General features: G+C 36.8%; 1 protein-coding gene across 1 annotated transcript in view; it reads left to right on the top strand.

Moving 5' to 3' along the window:
- The window catches only part of ACVR1C (activin A receptor type 1C), a 97,176-nt gene that overhangs the window by 60,911 nt on the left and 12,336 nt on the right, over positions 1–23,929 (top strand). Inside the window, exons 4-8 of the mRNA XM_055398216.2 lie at positions 2,051–2,281; positions 4,908–5,075; positions 6,382–6,538; positions 8,367–8,491; positions 11,043–11,173. Coding sequence (XP_055254191.1) covers positions 2,051–2,281; positions 4,908–5,075; positions 6,382–6,538; positions 8,367–8,491; positions 11,043–11,173 — 812 coding nt within the window. The remainder of the gene's footprint in view (positions 1–2,050; positions 2,282–4,907; positions 5,076–6,381; positions 6,539–8,366; positions 8,492–11,042; positions 11,174–23,929) is intronic.

Here is a 23,929-nt window from a genome sequence, read left to right as displayed (position 1 = left end):
TCATTATGTGTCAGGTAGTAAAACTGACTATAGCTTACAAAAATAGCCTGGAAAGTTTGCTGCTAGAAATGTTTCCAACAGGCAAAGATTGTAGTCATATCCATTGAAATGGTAAGAGAGCAAGAATTTGGATTGAAAGCCAGTGTTTTAGTTGTAGGTCTGCCTTCCAGTTATTCCTGGGCAAGTTTTTGATTACCCTGCAGGCCCAATTTTCTCATCTCTAAAATGATAACATTGAACTAGGTGATCTCAGAAGAAATTTCTGGGTGTGGGGCTTTGTGACTAATTGTTGAGACTTATAATAGCAGACTTATAGTCTGTGCTTATTTAGTCATAGTGGATGGTTGTCATGAAGAAAAGAACATTTGAACAAGTAGTAGCTCATTTCAGGAGTAGAGGTGAAGCCTACAGGAGCTTACAGGATTGATGCTATCAGGGTTTCCAGCCATCAGAGTACAATGATCACTAAACATCACTCTTCTGAATAGATTATAGTGTGACCTCTTCAGCTGTTTTCTCTCTAATTATAAAAGCAATAAATATTTGTGGAATGTTGTGGAAATCAAGAAAATGTACAACATTAGAAAGAAGAATCTCATAATTTACTTCACCCAATTCCCACTAAATAAAAATACCCATCATAGTATCTAGCATATATTCTTTTTAGTCTTTTTCCTAGACATATTTTGAATAGCTAGATACACTTATTTAGATGGATAGAATTTGCTGCTTTTCTTTAGCAAAAGTATTTTTTTTTCATTTAACAAAGTATTGTTTTTATTATAGCAAAAGTATTTTCTTATGTCATTAAGAAATATCTCTATAAACAACATCGTTATTTTTGGCTCTAAGTAATCCTTTCTTGTACTTTACTGGTAGCTCAGTGGTAAAGAATCTTCCTGCTAATGCAGGAGATGCAGGTTTGATCCCTGAGTCAGGAAGATCCCCTGGAGAAGAAAACAGCAACCCACTCCTGTATTTTTGCCTGAGAAATCCCATGGACAGAGAAGCCTGGTGAGCTATAGTCCATGGGGTCACAAAAGAGTTGGGTGTGACTTAGTGACTAAACAACAACAACCCCTCCTTAGACTTAATGTTAAAGAGCAAACCATTATGGAGCATGCAATATGCCAGGTACCATGCTGGGTGCTTAACATGCTGATGAATTCTCACAGTGTTCCTTTGAGAGAGCTAATGTTATTGCACTTTTGCAGGCAAGGAAGCTGAAGCTTAGAGAAGTTCAATAACTTGTTCATGATTACCATTGGTTCAGCTAAAATTGGAATCCATCCTTCTTATCTGTGGTCTTAATCTCTGCACTGTATTTAAATTATTTTCTATTATCAGACATTTTCCCTTACTTTTTCTCTAAGTAATAATATATTAAATATTTTGACAAATTCTTCTGCATTTTATGTTACATCTTTAGAATTCTAGAGGTATAAAGCTATTGGTTCAAAAGAATCTAAACATTTTAATACACTCAGAATATATTTTCTTTGACTTTCTTTTATTCCACAGAAAATATCCATTTGATATTTTCCATGACTGTACCTTGCTTTCAATGTAACATGATTGCTTCACTTCATTATTGAATCTGATTCATTTTCCAATTTTAATTTTTTAAAAAAAATAATTTATAAAGAATTCTTCTGCATTCTCAGTTGTACTAGGAACCATATATTTTATTTAAGAGGCTAACATTATATAGTTCTTAACTTTTGTATATTTAGTAAACTGACTGATTTTAATGTGAAAATTAAAGAAATTTCCAACAATTTTGGAAAGTTAGATATCTGCCATGGCAGGCTATGTTCAGGAAATTTTTATTTGTGAATATGAATAGAGAAATTCATAGTAAGAACCTATAGTGTTTTTGAGCATTCTTTGACATTTAAGTTTGGTATAATGGTGCTTATTTCTTCAAAATCAGTAAAATTATTAAAGTGCTTAAATGTTTGCCTTTTATGTGAAAATAATGGTCATCGTGACAATTATTTTCTGGCAATTACTTGTTTTTAATAATCAATTTCATGTTTTCTTTGGTTAGGTCTGCCTCTGTTGGTTCAGAGAACAATTGCAAGGACGATTGTACTTCAGGAAATAGTAGGAAAAGGTAGATTTGGTGAGGTCTGGCATGGAAGATGGTGTGGGGAAGATGTGGCTGTGAAAATATTCTCCTCCAGAGATGAAAGATCGTGGTTTCGAGAGGCAGAAATTTATCAGACGGTTATGCTGAGACATGAAAACATCCTTGGTTTCATTGCTGCTGACAACAAAGGTATTTTCAACCTAATTGAGTTCAGCAAATAAAATGTTATGTTTATTATCAGAGGAGAATAAATAATCTCCTGTTTTAATAAAATCTCCATGAAAGTCTGATTTCATTTTTGAGAAAAGAAGATGCTTTCCTCTTCTCCACAGGTAAATGTGCAATAAATGTACAGGAAAGCAGGGCAGATGCGTGATTTATAGTCATGATGACACTATAGCCAGTTTAATATTTAAAATATTTGATGACTGGTATGGCACAGGAACTGACCAATCAGAACAGAAACTTCAACTGTGACAGAGTTCTGGGAGAACCCTGCCATGCTAGGTTTTATCCCTTTAGTTGCTGAGTCATAAAAAGATCTGGAGGCATCTTGAGGGTCCCAGAGTTGCTTTGGGTGTCTAGGGCAAAGGAATACCATTGGAGGTTTTGAATAGCAGCTGTTAATTAAACAGGACAGAAATGTTTCAATATTTTGATAATTGATACAAAAATGCCAATGAACAATGGCTGAATATTCATCTTTGTTAGGACTATACTTTCCTCTGTACATCACAATTCAACTCCAGGACTCAAGTTTTCTATGAACATTATTAGAATGGTAGCAAGCAAGGTAATTTTAGTGAAATTAATGTACTTTAGGTATGGTTTATATCTTGAGGCTTAACATTCAGTTCAGTTCAGTTCAGTCGCTCAGTCATGTCCGACTCTTTGCAACCCTATGAATCACAGCATGCCAGGCCTCCCTGTCCATCACCAACTCCCAGAGTTCACTCAAACTCATGTCCACAGAGTCAGTGATGCCATCCAGCCATCTCATTCTCTGTCGTCCCCTTCTCCTCCCACCCCCAATCCTTCCCAGCATCAGAGTCTTTTCCAGTGGGTCAACTCGTCGCATGAGGTGGCCAAAGTATTGGAGTTTCAGCTTTAGCATCAGTCCTTCCAATGAACACCCAGCACTGATCTCCTTTAGAATGGACTGGTTGGATGTCCTTGCAGTCCAAGGGACTCTCAAGAGTCTTCTCCAGCACCACAGTTCAAAAGCATCAATTCTTCGGCGATCAGCTTTCTTCACAGTCCAACTCTCACATTACTTCTATTTAATATAAGCTTGATCATTAACGTATTTATGATTAATTAGATAGCCAAAGAGAAGCTTATTGTTGTTATACATTTTGCCCATAGTTAAATTTGTTGATGCCTTGTCTTTACTGATTTGCCAGGGAGAAAGTGAGTAAAACCAAGTAAAGCCAGGGAGAAACTGAGCTTAAAAACAGATTATTTCCAAATTCTTGACTATACTATTGAAAATGAAACACTTCTGATTAAGTTGTTAAGAACTTGTACTTTTTCTGAATAACATTGAGCTAAACTATCTACTAATTAGCTTTATTTGCAGTGTTATGAAAGTAGTAATGACTAGTTATATGGTTTATCCTGATGGACCTTATTTAATCATTACATTTATTGGATTATAAAATAATGTGCACAAGAAAGATAACCCTTGATTGTTTCTTATTCAGTTTAACATACCTTTGTTGATGGCCTCCTCGTCTGTGGCTTTGATTCCAAATGGTCTCTAACATCACTTTCATCTTCATGCATTTCTATGTCTTTTGCAACATTTATAGTTTCAATTTTTAGTCAACTGTCTGACAAAGACATTGATAGGAGAGGGCAAAGATAACCACTGGTGTTAAGCAGGGAAAGAAGTGTGAGTAAGGATTAGTTTTATTAATATATGTAGTCTGTTTTTTTATTAGTAAAATTTATCATGTTATGTTGATCTTTGAATTCCTAAGAAATATTATCACTACCTGGATTTGGAAATTAAATATTTGGATAACCAGGAGTTCTTGTATGTAAAGCACTAAGTGGAAAAATTCCTTACCAAATGTTCATTAGTTATAGTTTCCTTTCACTGAGGATAAAAACTGGTCAGGACTTCCCAGGGCTATTGTAGGCATTTTATTCTGAAAGCTAAAGCAAAGTCTAGGGATTGTAACACCTACATAATTTTTAGCCTAATTTCTTTTCTGCTAAAAATCTTTTATCAACTTGATTAACTTTTGGTTAAATAAGGTAAATTATTTGAAAAGCCTTAATAATTGTGATTGGTACTTAATATAAGCTTTGAAGGAAATTGTAAACTTCGTATTTTGAAAGGTGAATAAGATGAACATGCTTGGAATAGTAGAGCTTTTATGATAGTAATAATACTTTGTGTAAATTTGCTATATTTCTGTTTCCTGTTGGTACAATCTTTCTTAAAAGCTCAAGAATAATTTATAACACAATGCTGGGACTAAATGCATCTCTCAGTAGTTTCTCCTATAATGTGGTTGCTATTACCAGCAGGTATTGATATAGAGGGAATAAGAAAGCAGTAGTTCAGTTGTTGGAATCACTGCCTCACAGTTTCCTATGGTGATGGTGGGTACATGTAATAGGTTCTGCTCTATCAATAGGAATTCATTGAAAATTTTCATTCTACTAACTCGGTCTATATTATCATTGAAGGAATTAACTTTGCTTTGTTAACAAGACAGATGTACTTTAAATGCTGACATTGGTTAAAAGCTTTTGACTTCTTTCTTAACATAAACTTACAGCAACAAAATAATTTTTCTGTTAGATAACGGAACTTGGACTCAGCTTTGGCTTGTCTCTGAGTATCATGAACAGGGTTCCTTATATGACTATTTGAATAGAAACATAGTGACAGTGGCTGGAATGATCAAGCTGGCACTATCAATAGCTAGTGGTCTGGCCCACCTTCATATGGAGATTGTTGGTACACAAGGTACGTATTTTCTAATTTTCTTTTTCTCCTTGAATATGAGGATAGAAGCACTAAGTTGTATTTTAGTGTTCAGTTGGGTTTTAGTTTATTACAAAAAGTTATCAAATGTAAAGAAACACTAAAAGTATTTTATAAAACTGAAGATTTTGGCATGATATAGCCAACTCTTACCTACATACTCATCATTTTGTATACTAGCCATAATAATATTTTTATTCCTAGTGGCTCTATTGTCACCATTTAGCATATGTATGTGAGAGATCTTGCTTTGGTAGCAAATACTCCATTCTCAGAGGTTACAAATAATTAAACTTTTTAAAAAATTGGAAAGGATAAGGTGATCTTAAAAATACTTCTATATCATGTACTTGAAAGCCAAATAACACCCACTGTCTTGTCTATTTATTGAGTTAATAGAGAATTGGCTCTAGAAAGTTGTTCTTGTCACTGTAGTGGTTCTCAGGTTTGGATTCTTGATCCCTTTACATGCTTAAAAATTATTGAGGACCCAAAAGTTTGTGGATGTGGGTTATATCTGTTAATATTTACTATATTAGAAACTAAAATTGAGAGATTTAAAAATATTTATTAACTTACTTAAAATACAATAATTAATAATTAAATATTAAAATAGCAGTTTTAAAACATAATTTTTATAATATAAAACCCAATCTAGCTAAAATAATGGTTTTGTTTTACACATTTGCAAATCTCCTTGGTGTCTGGATTTTCACACCTGTTCTTCATTTAGTCTGCCCCAGTATGTTGTTATTGGTTAAAGTGTGTAAAGAAAAGGTGACATCACACAGACATGTCATTGGAAAAGAGCTTCAAGTACCCAAAGGGATCTTTGGGCCAAATTTGAAGACTTCTGGTCTAGGATAATAAAAGTTTGAAACTTGTTTTTCAGGAGAATATTTGCTACGTTCTTATGTGGATGTAACAATGTTAATACTTTCCCTACTTATTCAACAAATATTTATTAGTGGTTACTAAATGTCACCTAGTATTCTAAGCAAGGAGGGATGGTGATGAGTAAGACATAACCACTGTCTTATGTAGCCTACAGTCTACTTGGGAATGACAAATAATGCCTATAAATAAATAAGATAACTCAGCGATAAAAGCTATGAAGAAGGCAAAATGGGGGTAGTCAGATGAGGGTGAAGTGGGATGTTGATTAGGGGTCAGGGAAGACCTTTCTTAGACGGTAACATCTGAGCCAAGTCTTTCAAAATGAATCCTTTTGGAGAGATTCAGTCTTCAGTAATGGAAAAAGTGAATATATTTATCTTATGCTTCATAGGTAAACCTGCTATTGCTCATCGAGATATAAAGTCAAAGAATATCTTAGTGAAAAAATGTGAAACTTGTGCCATAGCAGACTTAGGGTTGGCAGTGAAACATGATTCAATACTGAACACTATTGACATACCTCAGAACCCTAAAGTAGGAACCAAAAGGTAAGATAACATACTTTGGTAGCATATATTGTTGTTTAGTTGCTAAGTGGTGTTCGATTCTTTGCTACCTCATGCAGTGTAGCCCACCAGGCTCCTTTGTCCATGGCATTTCCCAGGCAAGAATACTGGAATAGGTTGCCATTTCCTACTCCAAAGACTTATGACTGCCCCATAAACATGAAAGCCTGGGATATGTGTTTAGAGAGGAGGGCAGCATATCCAACATCATTAGGCCTAAGAAAGCAAGAATTCTTCTCTGGTTCACTGAGAAATCAGTGGCACAATGGCTGTAAAGCAAGGAGAGTTGTCATTTAATCATACAGAAAGTAGCTATTTGGGTGGGGAATCAGTATAGAGGAATGATGGAATTGACAGTGATATATTACTTTTAGTGTGCCACATCTGAGAATACATTTTCTTACAGAGAGGAGGAAAAAAAATCAGCAATGTATAGCTCTTCCAAAGCCTCTATATTTCATAAATGATCTGAAATTCAAGACTAGTTGTGTATATTCAGACTATAAACAATAGATATAGAATACAGATAAGTAAGGGACTCTTACAATGAATATATATATGCTATTATATCCTCTCAATACTTAAAAATATTATATAATATATGGTTATACTTATCCTATGGTGTACTTACCCTGAAGTCTCCCAGGTTGATGTGTGTTAAGATACTATGAGTTTGGACACAGTTCCCACTTTCAAGGAACAGAATCTCTGAAAGTTAAGACAAACATGATATAAATGGAGCATACCACACATATGTCAAGACAGACCCATTAGTAATGGGATTTCTGGTGTTTCCCTATTATAGCCAGAATGTAGCCATATGGCCAGCATACTTCCATTTCTTTTCATTTGAATTTCAGGATCTGTGCTATTTGGCATAATTCCAGGTTTATTGCCCTTGAAGTCAGAAACAACCAAAACACTTTCCTGGAGTTATTAAAGGCCCTTGAGAGTAGAGGATTTCTAAGCTGGTACAGTTAGTGTCCAAGTGATATTTGAGATTCCAGGCTGTGTCCTTCACTTGGTTTCCTGGGAGACTTTAATGGTCCCCAGAAACGCTTCAGGATGGTTTATTCAGACTGGGCAAGCCCTAAAGGATCTCTTCTCTTTTCCCTTTAAAAAGCAAGCTTTAACCTGTACTTCAGGGAAGCCTTGGATACTGGATTCCTTCAGAGAATCTAAAACTTAGAAGATTGGGAAGAGTGTTGCATCCTCACATCACTATTTTGAGAAATCCTCAAAATCTCCCTAGGACAGCTTGGCTCAGCTAGGTCCCATGGATTGTAGAATTCAATTTAATTCTATTCAAACAGCCTGAATTATCTTGTTGCCAATATGTAATATGAATATATGTTTCGAAGCCAGTGTATTCAGTTGGCCAAAAAGTTCACTGGACAAGCCAATATAATAAAATTGTTTATTCAGAGCAGGTATTTGTGGAATAATTCTGAGCACTGTGTATCAGGCCCACCATGATGAATAAAATATACTCCTTGCCCTCAAAGAGCTTTCTTGGCTACAAACTGCTGGCGGAACTTGAGTTCCATCTTTTCTTTTGGGTGCTTTCCAAGTATTTGGCTCCTGACCCACATACTTTAACACTAGGATGACCTCTAGTTCTGTTTGTAAAGTTTTTAAAATTATCTTTTGATAACTGTATTATTTAATTTTATTCTATTATAGTGACTCAGATCAACCTGTAAATTTGATGTAAACTGCCTTAACTTATATATCAGGATTAATTAAGATTGTGTTTTATCAGACTGCTATAAAATCATAGACGGAATCTGAAATATGCATGTTTTTGAAGGTATATGGCCCCTGAAATGCTTGATGATACAATAAATGTGAATATCTTCGAGTCCTTCAAAAGAGCTGACATCTATTCTGTTGGTCTGGTTTACTGGGAAATAGCCCGGAGGTGTTCAGTGGGAGGTAAGATTTTGGAAATACTCTTTGTGTCTGCCTTTCCTTGGTACTTGAATTCAATGCAGTATATCAAATTATTTCTAAATATTTTAAAGATTATCTTTTGATAACATCTTTCCAGTGGTAAAAATGGAGCATCTTGAACAGAATGGAGATTTTAAGTTGTAATTACTGCTTAGTTCTCCTGATAATTCTGGTTTCCATAATAATATTTTGCAAAGCCCTTGAAATTTTTTCTGTTTAAGCTGTTTTCCTATTTTATATCAGAAATGAAACCCAAAGAAGCTAAATGCCTTGCCAAGGGTACAGGATTTAAATTGAAGTGTTCTGGTTTTCAGGCTTTTCCTGTTCTTTTTTTTCCAGTGATGATGAATGTGTGAGAATTAAAGTGGAGGGCAGAGGTGAGCAGAGACTAACTTCCTGATTCTGCTCCCAGCAGTTTAGAGATTAATGAGAGGAAGAATTTGGGAGGATGAAACCCTGTAAACACAGGCTGATGAAATTGCTGCATCAGTGGAGAAAAGTTAAATCCTGGTAGAAAATGATTTAGAGTTTTCAATTTCAAGTGAGACAGAGTTAGGCCTAAGCTTTGGTTTAGCAACTTCCTGTATATCTGACTATAGGTGAGGTATGTGGTCTCACTTTCCTTGTCTGTAAAATGAAGATAATAAAACTGACCTCTTGGGCTTTAAGGATTTAATGGACTAATTCAATTAACTCATATAAAGCTTTTAGGACAGAGCCTAATCTGTAAACAATAACTGTCAGGATTAAACCACTGTCAGTTATTGCATTTTGTATTGATGTGATTTTTGCCTTATATCAATCTTATTTTCTTTAAAATGAAAACCTTACAAGGTTAAAATTATATTTGAATGAGAAAATATGCTTTTCCCCTTTTATTCCTAGGTTAGGTAGTAAAATATTCAGGAAGATAAAACTATTTATAGAAGCAATAGAGTGGTGCAGAAACAGAACATGGATACTGGAATCCCCAAACTTGGGACTGAGTTCCAGATCTGCCATTCAGTAGTGACGTAACCTTGAGCAAATTCACCACACTTTTTGCCTCAGTTTCCTGATTCTGTAAACATGCAATAATCTGGTCTTTTTTTTAGTCACTGGTTTTGAGGAATAATTAGTTAAAACATGTAAAGGGCTTAGATAGATACTCAGTAAATAGCAAGATTCAAACATATTTGTTATTATTTTTTCAAATTTCATACTGATATTTGTCTAGATTTGCTTTTAGATTTTTATCTTTAAATTTTCTTCCATAGTTGAAATACTAATTTAGTAACAAGATTTGAATTTCACTTTCTAAATTATGGCACTTCTTAGATACTTAAATTAAAAAACAAACCTATACTTAGACTGATTTTATAAGAAAATTCTTAAATTCAAGTATCATTTTGATAATTAAGATCATCTTCAAATACTTTTGGTCATTTCTCTGGAACATTCTCAGATGTTCAGTTCAGTTCAGTTCAGTCGCTCAGTCATGTCCAACTCTTTGCGACCCCATGAATCATAGCACACCAGGCCTCCCTGTCCATCACCAACTCCCAAAGTTCACTCAAACTCATGTCCATCGAGTCGGTGACGCCATCCAGCCATCTCATTCTCTGTCATCCCCTTCTCCTCCTGCCCCCAATCCCTCCCAGCATCAGGGTCTTTTCCAGTGAGTCAACTCTTCGCATGAGGTGGCCAAAGTATTAGAGTTTCAGCTTTAGCATCAGTCCTTCCAATGAACACCCAGGACTGATCTCCCTTAGGATGGACTGGTTGGATCTCCTTGCAGTCCAAGGGACTCTCAAGGGACTTCTAAAATCCAAATGTTAAAAAACTCAGCTTTTGAAAGTTTACCTAACAATTTTCAAAAATAAGAAAGCCATTTTGTTTTGAAAAGGATAAACATATTTTATTCATGGAGAAATATACATCATTCACAGATCAATGAGGCTCTGCTGTAAATTTTGCAATTAGGTATTACTTTTGAATTGCACGATGGCATTTTATGGAAATCCAAATTTATGTAATTTTATAACATAAAATTATATTTTTATAGTTATTAAAAGTTCTAGAAATATAATAATGTTTTTATATAAAATGAAGTGTAATATGTAGTATAAAACAGTATATTTTATATAATAGTTATATATATTTTGTTTTATATCATATTGGAGAAGGAAATGGCAACCCACTCCAGTATTCTTGCCTGGAAAATTGCATGGACAGAGGAACTTGGTGGGCTACAGTCCAAGGGATCGCAAAGAGTCGGACGTGACTGAGCGACTTCACTTCACTTTATATCATATAAATAATTATCAAAATTATATAAATTCTCATAATAAAACTTTATCAACATATAACTACTCAACTGAGAGCTTTCATCTTGTAGGTTTGGTTATTACAGTGATACATAATTTGAATAAGCCTGATTTTCCAGTTTTCCAACATGCCACTTGTTCCTGGGAAACTTAATTGGTATTATTTTCAAATAAACATCTTTGTTTATTATTCACACCAGGAAATTTATTATGTAAATTTTTTGTAGGAATTGTTGAGGAGTACCAGTTGCCTTATTATGACATGGTGCCTTCAGATCCCTCAGTAGAAGAAATGAGGAAGGTTGTTTGTGACCAGAAGTTCCGACCAAGTATTCCAAACCAGTGGCAAAGCTGTGAAGTAAGGCTATGTTCTTATATATATTTTTCCCATTATAATTTTGAGGCAAGTATCAGAGAGGATTTTCAGACACCATGTAGTTCCTTTCTCTTAATCTAAGCCTCCAATTCATTTCATGTATGTGGGTATATGTCTTTGTATAGGCTTCAGAAGGATTTTATTCCCTTTAGCTGTTGGTATCATAATGCTAAATTATGTGACAGGAACTACCTTGACATCCCAGTGACTTTACATATGACTTTATTTCTTGCTGTGCCAAGTCCCTTACAGGTTAGGCAACTTTCATCAGCATCTGTGCTATATTTGGTGACTCAGTAATCCAGGTGACTTTGACTTGGGATGCTGCTATGTCAACACATAGTTCCGGAGGTATAGGTCAGGGGAAGGGAGAAGCTAGAGCATCAGACACCAGCTCTCTAATACTTTGCCTCAAGTGACATAGCACTTCCACTCATGGTTCATAGACCATAACCAGTTACACAGTCCCATCTAACTGAAGGGGGCTGGGGATGTCAGAAACACAGGCATGTTGAGAGGGTAGTCAATATTTGTGCTACACGATTATTACAATTTTAGTCATCTTTATATTCAACAAATTATTCTTAATCCCTAACTTATGGTTTTCTTTCATCAGAAAACTTCCCCATGGCAGGGATCATTGTTGTTTATCTCCTTATCCTGAACCACACGTGTAGTAACCATCATAGAGCAGACATATTGCAATGCTTGTTTTGCCTATGTGAAGAGAAAGACTTTTCTAACTTCCATAGGAAGTAGAAGTAGGGGAAACACTATAAACCATCTAACAAATTCCAAAACTATTTTAATGCTTTAATCTCCCCAATCTAATTAACAATTGTTTATCTTCTGCCATGTTTAAGTGTAATGCTTGAGGTCATTTTTTAGGTGACATCTTTTAGTTTTGGCTTTGTCATATGTCATGTCTTAAACAATTATTTTTTCCCTCCTTTTTCCTCTCCTTCATGTTTTACTCAACTCATTTTCTATTTAAGACAAGATTTATGTCCTGATATTTCTATTTTGTTTAGAATATAGGTAAAGTATTCTATATAGGTAAAACATACTTGTTTTAGAAGCAGAATTTGAAGCATTTATAACAAAATTGAAATTAAATTAAAACTTTTTCTAACATTAACCATTTCATGCATAAATGAAAGAATATTAACATATAGATAAATTTAAAGGATAATATTAGAATTTCACATTTAAAAAATAGAACACTTCTAATACATTTGAACATTCTTCATCCCTTTGAGAGGCTACTATTATAACTAATCATTTTGTTATTACTTTTCTTTTCTTTAGAATTTAGCTATATATCTATGGCTAACCTTTGTTTATTTGTGAAATAATTATTGATACTATGGATATTCTTCTTAGTTTTTTGTTTTTTAACTTTACCTTATATAGTACAGCTATTATTGGTTTATTTTCATATCTGTATAGTATTATATTTTATGGATATAGCACAATTTCTTTTTTTCATTCTGCTGTTGATTGTCATATCTGTGATTTTTAGCTTCTTTTAGAACAACACTGCTCTGTGTGTATATGTCTGTACAAATTATTTCTTTCGGGTATAAAACTGTAGATTCTTTTAGAGGGTCCACAAAAATGATCATTACCTCCAAATAATGAGAGTTCTAGAACCATTCCTCATAGCTTTGTTATTGCAATTTCTAGGACTTCCAGTATAATGTTGCCTGGAAGGGACAATAGTTTTACTCTTTAAAACCTTGCATGTCTCACCTTTGAATGTCATATTTGCTGTGGGTTTTGCTCATAAAAACTGACTTTGGGGAGGAGGGAGGAAGATGGCAGAGGAATAGGATGGGGAGACCACTTTCTCCCCTACAAATTCATCAAAAGAACATTTGAATGCTGAGTAAATTCCACAAAATAACTTCTGAATGCCGGCAGAGGACATCAGGCACCCAGAAAAGCAGCCCATTGTCTTTGAAAGGAGGTAGGAAATAATATAGAAGATAAAAAGAGAAACAAAAGAGGTAGGGACAGAGATCTGTCCCGGGAAGGGAGGCTTAAAAAAGAGAGAAGTTTCTGAACACCAGGAAACACTCACTGGTGAGTCTGTGGTGAGTCTAGGAACCTCAGAGGGCAACATAACTGGGAGGAAAATAGAGAAATAATTAAAACTTACAGACTACGTACCCAATGGTAACTCCCAGTGGAGAAGCAGCGCAGACGCCCAGATCCGCTACTAGCAAGCAGAGGCTGGCCAGGGAGGCGCCGGCTGCATTGCTTAGCATATGGACCAGGCCCGAATGCCCTGAGAGCAATCTGAGGGAGCTAACTAGAGATAGCAAAGCAGACTGTGGGATAGCTACCCCACGAAAAAGAGAAAAGCCTTAACCTAAGACGCCACCAAACCTGCTCACAGAACAAAGGACTGAGCAGAGATAGCTGGCTGCAGATGGCTCATGCCCCGCCGAGACAAGCAGGGGAGGGCAGCCAGAGCCAGAAGGGTGCAATCGCGGCCCCAGGGAGGCATCCGATACCAAACTGCAAGTAGGCTTTGTTGCTAACCAAGACTTCTTGGGATTCTGGCCTGTCGACATCCGCCTGAGAAGGTGCACCAGTTGTACACCCAGAAAACCTAGGGTCAGGGACTGGGGAGGCGATAAGTTGCAGCAACCATGCTCGCCGAACACCTGAGCTGCTCGGACTGGGGAAGGGCACAAAATGCAGGCCCAAGCAAGTCTGAGTCTGAGCCTTTATGGAGTACCCAAGTAACCGAACCTGAGCGGCTTAGACCTGGGATGTGCATGCAACCCAGTGGAGGCCTCAGACAGTTCCTAGCAGAGCAACCTAGAGCCTGAGTGGTGTAGACTGGGACAGCACACATGCCGTGGTGGGGGGCGGGGGAGCCCACAAACCCAGTGAGGCCAAGACACTGCGAGCACTCCCCACAGACGCCAGTATTATTTGTTTACAGTGTTCCTCCCTCCCCACAGCACGACTGAGCAAGTGAGCCTTAAAAAGTGTCCACCACTGCCCCCTTGTGTCAGGGCGGAAATTAGACACTGAGGAGACCAGCAAACAGAAGAAGCTAAAACAGAGGGAACCACCTTAGAAGTGACAGATGGAGAAGTCTTGAGGCTACTGTAAGAAGAAGACTGAAAACCAGAGGCAGGAGGCTTAAGTCCAAATCCTGAGAACACCAGAGAACTCCTGACTCCAGGGAACATTAATCGATAGGAGCGCATCAAATGCCTCCATACCTACACTGAAACCAAGCACCATCCAAGGGTCAACAAATTCCAGAGCAAGACATACCACGCAAATTCTCCAGCAACACAGGAAAACAGCCCTGAGCTTCAATATACAGGCTGCCCAAAGTCACTCCAAACCCACTGACATCTCATAACTCATTACTGGACACTTCATTGCACTCCAGAGAGAAGAAATCAAGCTCCACCCACCAGAACACCGACACAAGCTTCCCTAACCAGGGAAAGTTGACACGCCACCCATCCAACCCCACCCACAGTGAGGAAACTCCACAATAAAGAGAACTCCACAAACTGCCAGAAGACGTAAAGGCCACCCCAAACACAGCAATATAAGCAAGATGAAGAGGCAGAGAAATACCCAGCAAGTAAAGGAACAGGATAAATGCCCACCAACCCAAACAAAACAGGAAGAGATAGGGAACCTACCTGATAAAGAATTCTGAATAATGATGGTGAAATTGATCCATAATCTTGAAAGCAAATTGGAGTTACAGATAAATAACCTGGATAAAGGATCGAGAAGATGCAAGAAAGGTTTAACAAGGATCTAGACGAAATAAAAAAGAGTCAATATACAATGAATAATGCAATAGATGAGATCAAAAACACTCTGGAGGGAACCAACAGTACAATAACGGAGGCAGAAGATAGGATAAGTGAGTTAGAAGATAGAATTGTAGAAATAAATGAAACAGAGAGGAAAAAAGAAAAACGAATTAAAAGAAATGACGACAATCTCAGAGACCTCTGGGACAATGTTAAACGCCCCGACATTCGAATCATAGGAGTCCCAGAAGAAGAAGACAAAAAGAAAGACCATGAGAAAATATTTGAGGAGATAATAGTTGAAAACTTCCCTAAAATGGGGAAGGAAATAATCACCCAAGTCCAAGAAACCCAGAGAGTCCCAAACAGGGTAAACCCAAAGCGAAATACCCCAAGACACATATTAATCAAATTAACAAAGATCAAACACAAAGAAAAAATATTAAAAGCAGCAAGGGAAAAACAACAAGTGACACACAAGGGGATTCCCACAAGGATAACAGCTGATCTTTCAATAGAAACTCTTCAGGCCAGGAGGGAATGGCAGGGCATACTTAAAGTGTTGAAAGAAAATAACCTACAGCCCAGATTACTGTACCCAGCAAGGATCTCATTCAAATATGAAGGATAAATCAAAAGCTTTACAGACAAGCAAAAGCTGAGAGAATTCAACATCGCCAAACCAGCTCTCCAACAAATACTAAAGGGTATTCTTCAGACAGGAAACACAGAGTGTATAAACTCGAACCCAAAACAATAAAGTAAATGGCAACAGGATCATACTTATCAATAATTACCTTAAATGTAAATGGGTTGAATGCCCCAACCAAAAGACAAAGGCTGGCTGAATGTATCCAAAAGCAAGACTGCTATATATGTTGTCTACAAGAGACCCACCTCAAAACGAGGGACACATACAGACTGAAAGTGAAGGGCTGGAAAAAGATATTCCACGCAAATAGAGACCGAAAGAAAGCAGGAGTAGCAATACTCATATCAGATAAAATAGACTTTAAAACAAAGGCTGTGAAAAGAGACAAAGAAGGAAACTACATAATGATAAAAGGATCAATCCAAGAAGATATAACAATTATAAATATATGTGCACCCAACATAGGAGCACTGCACTATGTAAGACAAATGCTAACAAGTATGAAAGGGGAAATTAACAATAACACAATAATAGTGGGAGACTTTAATACCCCACTCACACCTATGGATAGATCAACTAAACAGAAAATTAACAAGGAAACAGAAACATTAAATGATACAATAGACCAGTTAGACCTAATTGGTATCTATAGGACATTTCACCCCCAAACAATAAATTTCACCTTTTTCTCAAGCGCACACGGAAACTTATCCAAGATAGATCTCATCCTGGGCCATAAATCTAGCCTTGGTAAATTCAAAAAACTTGAAATCATTCCAAGCATCTTTTCTGACCACAATGCAGTAAGATTAGATCTCAATTACAAGAGAAAAACTATTAAAAATGCCAACATATGGAGGCTGAACAACACGCTGCTGAATAACCAACAAATCATAGAAGAAATCAAAAAAGAAATCAAAATGTGCATAGAAATGAATGAAAATGAAAACACACAACCCAAAAATCTGTGGGACACTGTAAAAGCAGTGCTAAGGGGAAGGTTCATAGCAATAAAGGCATGCCTCAATAAACAAGTAATAAGTCAACTAAATAACCTAACTCTACACCTAAAGCAACTAGAAAAGGAAGAAATGAAGAACCCCAGAGTTAGTAGAAGGAAAGAAATCTTAAAAATTAGGGCAGAAATAAATGCAAAAGAAACAAAAGAGACCATAGCAAAAATCAACAAAACCAAAAGCTGGTTCTTTGAGAGAGTAAATAAAATTGACAAACCACTAGCCAGACTCATCAAGAAACAAAGAGAGAAAAACCAATAAAATCAATAAAATTAGAAATGAAAATGGAGAGATCACAACAGACAACACAGAAATACAAAGGATCATAAGAAACTCTTATCTGCAATTATATGCCAATAAAATGGACACCTTGGAAGAAATGAACAAATTTTTAAAGTACAACTTTCCAAAACTGAACCAGGAAGAAATCGAAAATCTTAACAGACCTATCACAAGCACGGAAATTGAAACTGTAATCAGAAACCTTCCAGCAAACAAAAGCCCAGGATCAGACAGCTTCACAGCTGAACTCTACCAAAAATTTAGAGAAGAGCTAACACCTATCCTACTCAAACTCTTCCAGAAAATTGCAGGGGAAGGTAAACTTCCTAACTTATTCTATGAGGCCACCGTCACCCTAATCCCCAAACCTGGTAAAGATCCCACAAAAAAAGAAAACTACAGGCCAATATCACTGATGAACATAGATGCAAAAATCCTTAACAAAATTCTAGCAATCAGAATCCAACAACATATTAAAAAGATCATACATCATGACCAAGTGGGCTTTATCCCAGGAATGCAAGGATTCTTCAATAGCCGCAAATCAATCAACGTAATACACCACATTAACAAACTGAAAAATAAAAATCATATGATTATCTCAATGGATGCAGAGAAAGCCTTCGACAAAATTCAACATCCGTTTATGATAAAAACCCTCCAGAAGGCGGGAATAGAAGGAACATTCCTCAACATAATGAAAGCTATATATGACAAACCCACAGCAAACATTATCCTCAATGGTGAAAAATTGAAAGCATTTCCCCTAAAGTCAGGAACAAGACAAGGGTGCCCACTCTCACCACTACTATTCAACATAGTTTTGGAAGTTTTGACCACAGCAATCTGAGCAGAAAAAGACATAAAAAGAATCCAAACTGGAAAAGAAGAAGTAAAACTCTCAATGTTTGCACATGACATGATCCTCTACACAGAAAACCCTAAAGACTCTACCAGAAACTACTAGAGCTAATCAATGAATATAGTAAAGTTGCAGGATATAAAATCAACACACAGAAATCCCTTGCATTCCTATACACTAATAATGAGAAAATAGAAAGAGAAATTAAGGAAACAATTCCATTCACCGTTAAAACAAAAAGAATAAAATACTTAGGAATATATCTACCTAAAGAAACAAAAGACCTATATATAGAAAACTATAAAACACTGGAGAAAGAAATCAGAGAGGACACTAATAGATGGAGAAATATATCGTGTTCTTGGATTGGAAGAATAAATATTGTGAAAATGAGTATATTGCCCAAAGTAATCTATAGGTTCAATGCAATCCCTATCAAGCTACCAACGGTATTTTTCACAGAACTAGAACAAATAATTTCACAATTTGTATGGAAATACAAAAAAACCTCAAATAGCCAAAGCAATCTTGATAAAGAAGAATGGAACTGGGGGAATCAACCTGCCGGACTTCAGGCTCTACTACAAAGCCACAGTCATCAAGACAGTATGGTACTGGCATAAGGGCAGAAATATAGATCAATGGAACAAAATAGATAGCCCAGAGATAAATCCACACACCTATGGACACCTTATCTTTGATAAAGGAGGCAAGAATATACAATGGAGAAAAGAAAATCTCTTTAACAAATGGTGCTGGGAAAACTGGTCAACCACTTGTAAAAGAATGAAACTAGAACACTCCCTAACACTATACACAAAATAAACTCAAAATGGATTAAAGATCTAAATGTAAGACCAGAAACTATAAAACTCCTAGAGGAAAACATAGGCAAAACACTCTCCAACATAAATCACAGCAGGATCCTCCATGACCCACCTCCCAGAATATTGGAAATAAAAGCAAAAATAAACAAATAGGACCTAATTAAAATTAAAAGCTTCTGCACAGCAAAGGAAACTATAAGCAAGGTGAAAAGACAACCTTCAGAATGGGAGAAAATAATAGCAAATGAAGCAACTGACAAAGAATTAATCTCAAAAATATACAAGCAACTCCTGCAGCTCAAATCCAGAAAATAAACGACCCAATCAAAAAATGGGCCAAAGAACGAAACAGATATTTCTCCAAAAGAAGACATATAGATGGCTAACAAACACATGAAAAGATGCTCAACATCACTCATAATCAGAGAAATGCAAATCAAAACCACAGTGAGGTACCATTTCAGAACAGTCAGAATGGCTGCTATCCAAAAGTCTAAAAGCAATAAATGCTGGAGAGGCTGTGGAGAAAAGGGAACCCTCTTACACTGTTGGTGGGAATGCAAGCTAGTACAGCCACTATGGAGAACTGTGTGGAGATTCCTTAGAAAACTGGAAATAGAACTGCCACACGGACCCAGCAATCGCACTCCTGGGCATACACACTGAGGAAACCAGAATTGAAAGAGACACGTGTACTCCAATGTTCATCGCAGCACTGTTTATAATTGCCAGGACATGGAAGCAACCTAGATGTCCATCTGCAGACGAATGGATAGGAAAGTTGTGGTACATATACACAATGGAGTATTACTCAGCAATTAAAAGGATACATTTGAGTCAGTTCTAATGAGGTGGATGAAACTGGAGCCTATTATACAGAGTGAAGTAAGCCAGAAAGAAAAATACCAATACAGTATACTAACGCATATATATGGAATTTAGGAAGATGGTAGCAATAACCCTGTATGCTGCTGCTGCTGCTGCTGCTAAGTCACATCAGTTATGTCCGACTCTGTGCGACCCCCATAGATGGCAGCCCACCAGGCTCCCCCATCCCTGGGATTCTCCAGGCAAGAACACTGGAGTGGGTTGCCATTTCCTTCTCCAATGCATGAAAGTGAAAGTGAAGTCACTCAGTCATGTCCGACTCCTAGTGACCCCATGGACTGCAGCCTACCAGGCTCCTCTGTCCATGGGGTTTTCCAGGCAAGAGTACTGGAGTGGGGTGCCATATCCTTCTCCTAACCCTGTATGCTGCTGCTGCTGCTAAGTCACTTCAGTCGTGTCCGACTCTGTGTGACCCCATAGACGGTAGCCCACCAGGCTTCCCCGTCCCTGGGATTCTCCAGGCAAGAACACTGGAGTGGGTTGCCATTTCCTTCTCCAATGTGTGAAAGTGAAAAGTGAAAGTGAAGTCACTCAGTCATGTCTGACTCGTAGCTACCCCATGGACTGCAGCCTACCAGGCTCCTCCGTCCATGGGATTTTCTGGGCAAGAGTACTAGAGTGTATACGAGACATCAAAAGAGACACAGATGTATAGAAAAGTCTTTTGGACTCTGTGGGAGAGGGCAAGGGTGGGATGATTTGGGAGAATGGCATTGAAACATGTATATTATCATATGTGAAACGAATTGCCAGTCCAGGTTTGATGCATGATACAGGGTGCTCAGGGCTGGTGCACTGGGATGACCCAGAGGGATGATATGGGGAGGGAGGTGGGAGGGGGGTTCAAGATGGGGAACACATGTACACTTGGGGCGGATTCATGTCAATGTATGGCGAAACCAATACAATATTGTAATTAGCCTCCAATTAAAATAAATAAATTAAAAAAAACCTGACTTTGGTTTGATAAAAGCTTTCTTCCTGTCTCTGAGGTGATATGTCATTTCTGCTTTAGTGTCTTATTGTGATAGATTGCATTTATGGATTTTCCACTGTTAAACCAATCACGCATTCCTAGAATAGGCCTAACAATGTCATTTTTATACAATGAATTTTCTACATTTTATGTAATAATTTGTTCATTTTTGCCCAATATTTTAGTTCTCTTTTATTTTGTATTAATCCCACATGTTAGATATTCATGAGATTTTTATACCACCCTCTTTTTTTCTGGAATTATGAACATGTTTATCATTTTCTTTGTTCAACATTTACTCTTGGCTCTCAGAGCTTCATTCTAAGGTAATTTTCTGATTTCTTCATGTGCATCTTTTAAATGTATTTTATTTGAATTGCTTTTTAGTGAGGATTTAAAAGTTGTAAGTTCTTTTAATGTTTAGGTGTCTGAAAACATCTTCATTTTGTCCTCAATTCTGAACAAATAGTTTATCTGGACATTAGAATTTAGGTTTGCAGTTATTTTCTCTAGTACTTTAAAGATGTTATTCCACTGGCTTCTGACTTCCATTATTGTTGTTGAGAAGTCAGCTAATTTTAGATTATTTTTAGTTAATTTATCTTTTCTTCCAGACCTCTTTAAGTCTTTTGCATTCTGAGTTTCTCTATGATGTATTTGGTATGGATATCTCTTGATTAATTTTGCCTGGATGTTTTGGACTTTCTGATTCTTAATATTTGTGACTGTCCTCAGTTGTGGAAAATTCTCAGCCATTATCTCTTCAAATAGTTTATCTTTTCACTTTTTTATTGCCCATTTTTAGAGAACTCGTTGTATGCATGTGAGACCTTTCATTTTACTTTGCTTGTCTCTTATTCTTTCCTATTGTTCATATTCCTGTATTTATGAATAATCTCTCATATTTATCTTCCAGTTCACCAATTCTATATTTGCTTGTGTCTAATCTGCCATTTGGGCTTCCCAGGTGGCACTAGTAGTGATGAACCCACCTGCCAAAGAGGGAGCTGCAAGAGATGTGAATTCTACCATCCCTGGGTTAGGAAGATCCCCTGGAGGAAGGCATGGCAACCCACTCCAATATTCTTACCTGGAGAAGCCCATGGATGGAGGAGCCTGGTGGGCTACAGTCCATATGGTTACGAAGAGTCAGATACAAATGAAGTGACTTAGCACAGCACAGCACAATCTGTCATTTAACTTATCCATTTAGGTTTTTATTATAATGGTTGTATTTTTCATGTCAAGTTTTACTGACATGAAAAGTACTTTTTCTTTTATAAATACACTTTTTTATACTGTTTAGACTTTTCTCTTTGCTTTTTACTTATTTTATTTTTCATATCATTTAACTCTAACATCTAGTGTTTTGCTAGGTTTGATTTTCCTGTTTTTTGTTTTAACTGCCTCTTGTTAAAGATGGTTTGTTTCCTCATCTGCTTGTGAATTTTCATTATGAACTCAGGTTTACTACAACATCATAAGGCTAAGGTTTGATTTTTTTTCTTTACCAAGAGTCAAGATTTAGACAATTTTCTTTACAAATTACCTTCTAAGACCTGTTCATCCTTACAGTCTAGACTTTGTAAACATCTTCATCTGACACTTTTTGTGTGCTTTGGACTATGTTTCCTGTCTTTCACATGTAGTCCATCAATTCTGAAATTCTAGACTGTAAGATCCAAGGATGCCCCCAGAGCAGCTCCTTGCTACAGTGATTTCTTTTACCACTCTAGATTCATGCCTTCTCATTGTTTTCCCCTCTGAGTATTTAGCTTATTTATTACCAGTTCACTTATACTGATTTTTATCATTACTTTATTGTGGTATAATTTACATATAATAAAATGAATAAATTTTAGTGTCCAGCTTGATGACTTAAAAAAAAAGTATATGTGTATACTTGCCATCAAGATCAACACAGGGAATTTCTAGTCCATCCATATCCATTTTTGTCTTTCATGTCCTTTCTTAGAATATTTTGTAGAATAGTCATTCTGTCATATTCCCATAATTAAGTTAATTTAATTAATTTTTAATTTTCAATTAAAGGAAAATGTATATCCTCTATAGCGTTAATATCTGTGTTTTTACAGAATTTTAAAAAATATCTTAATTTCACTGTTCAGTTCAGTCGCTAAGTCTGTCCAACTCTTTGTGACCCCATGGACTGCAGCACACCAGGCCTCCCTGTCCATCACCAACTCCTGGAATTTACTCAGACTCAGTAAAGTCGGTGGTTGAGTCGGTGATGCCTTCCAACCATTTTATCCTCTTTTGTTCCCTTCTCCTCCTGCTTTCAATCTTTCCCAGCATCAGGGTCTTTTCCAGTGAGTTGGTTCTTCACATCAGGTGGCCAAAGTAGTGGAGTTTCAGCCTCAACATCAGTCCTTCCAATGAATATTCAGGACTGATTTCCTTTAGGATGGACTGGCTGGATCTCCTTGCAGTCCAAGGGACTTTGAAAAGTCTTCTCCAACACCACAGTTCAAAAGCATCAATTCTTTGGTGCTCAGCTTTCTTTATAGTCCAACTCTCACATCCATACATGACTACTGGAAAAGCCATAGCTTTGACTAGATGGACCTTTGTTGGCAAAGTAATGTCTGCTTTTAAATATGCTGTCTAGGTTGGTCATAACTTTTCTTCCAAAGAGCAATTGTCATTTAATTTCATGGCTGCAGTCATCATCTGCAGTGATTTTGGATACCCCCCCAAAACAAAGTCTGTCACTGTTTCATTTGTTTCCCTATTTGCCATGAAGTAACGGGACTGGATGCCATGTTCTTAGTTTTCTGAATGTTGAGTTTTAAGCCAACTTTTTCACTCTCTATTTTTACTTTCATCAAGAGACTCTTTGGTTCTTCTTCACTTTCTGCCATAAGGGTGGTGTCATCTGCATATCTGAGGTTATTGATATTTCTCCCAGCAATCTTGATTCCAGCTTGTGCTTCTTCCAGCCCAGCATTTCTCATGATGTACTCTGCATATAAGTTAAATAAGAAGGGTGATAATATACAGCCTTGACGTACTCCTTTTCCTATTGGAACCAGTCTGTTGTTCCATGTCCAGTTCTAAGTGTTGCATACAGATTTATGTATACAGATTCTGAATACCAGGCCACCTGACCTGCATACAGATTTCTCAAGAGGCAGGTCAGGTGGTCTGTAGTCCCATCTCTTGAAGAATTTTCCACAGTTTGTTGTGATCCACATAGTCAAAGGCTCTAGCATAGTCAATTAAGCAGCAGCAGATGATTTTCTGCAACTGTCTTGCTTTTTTGATGATCTGATATATGTTGGAGATTTGATCTCTGGTTCTTCTGCCTTTTCTAAATCCAGCTTGAACATCTGAAAGTTCATGGTTAACATACTGTTGAAGCCTGATTTGGAGTATTTTGAACATTACTTTGCTAGTATGTGAGATGAGTACAAT

This window comes from Moschus berezovskii, chromosome 2, assembly GCF_049115385.1.
Source record: "Moschus berezovskii isolate FMDL1 chromosome 2, NW_MosBer_1.0, whole genome shotgun sequence".
In the NCBI taxonomy this organism is placed as follows: Eukaryota; Metazoa; Chordata; class Mammalia; order Artiodactyla; family Moschidae; genus Moschus; species Moschus berezovskii.
This window is presented reverse-complemented; position numbering and strand designations above follow the sequence as displayed.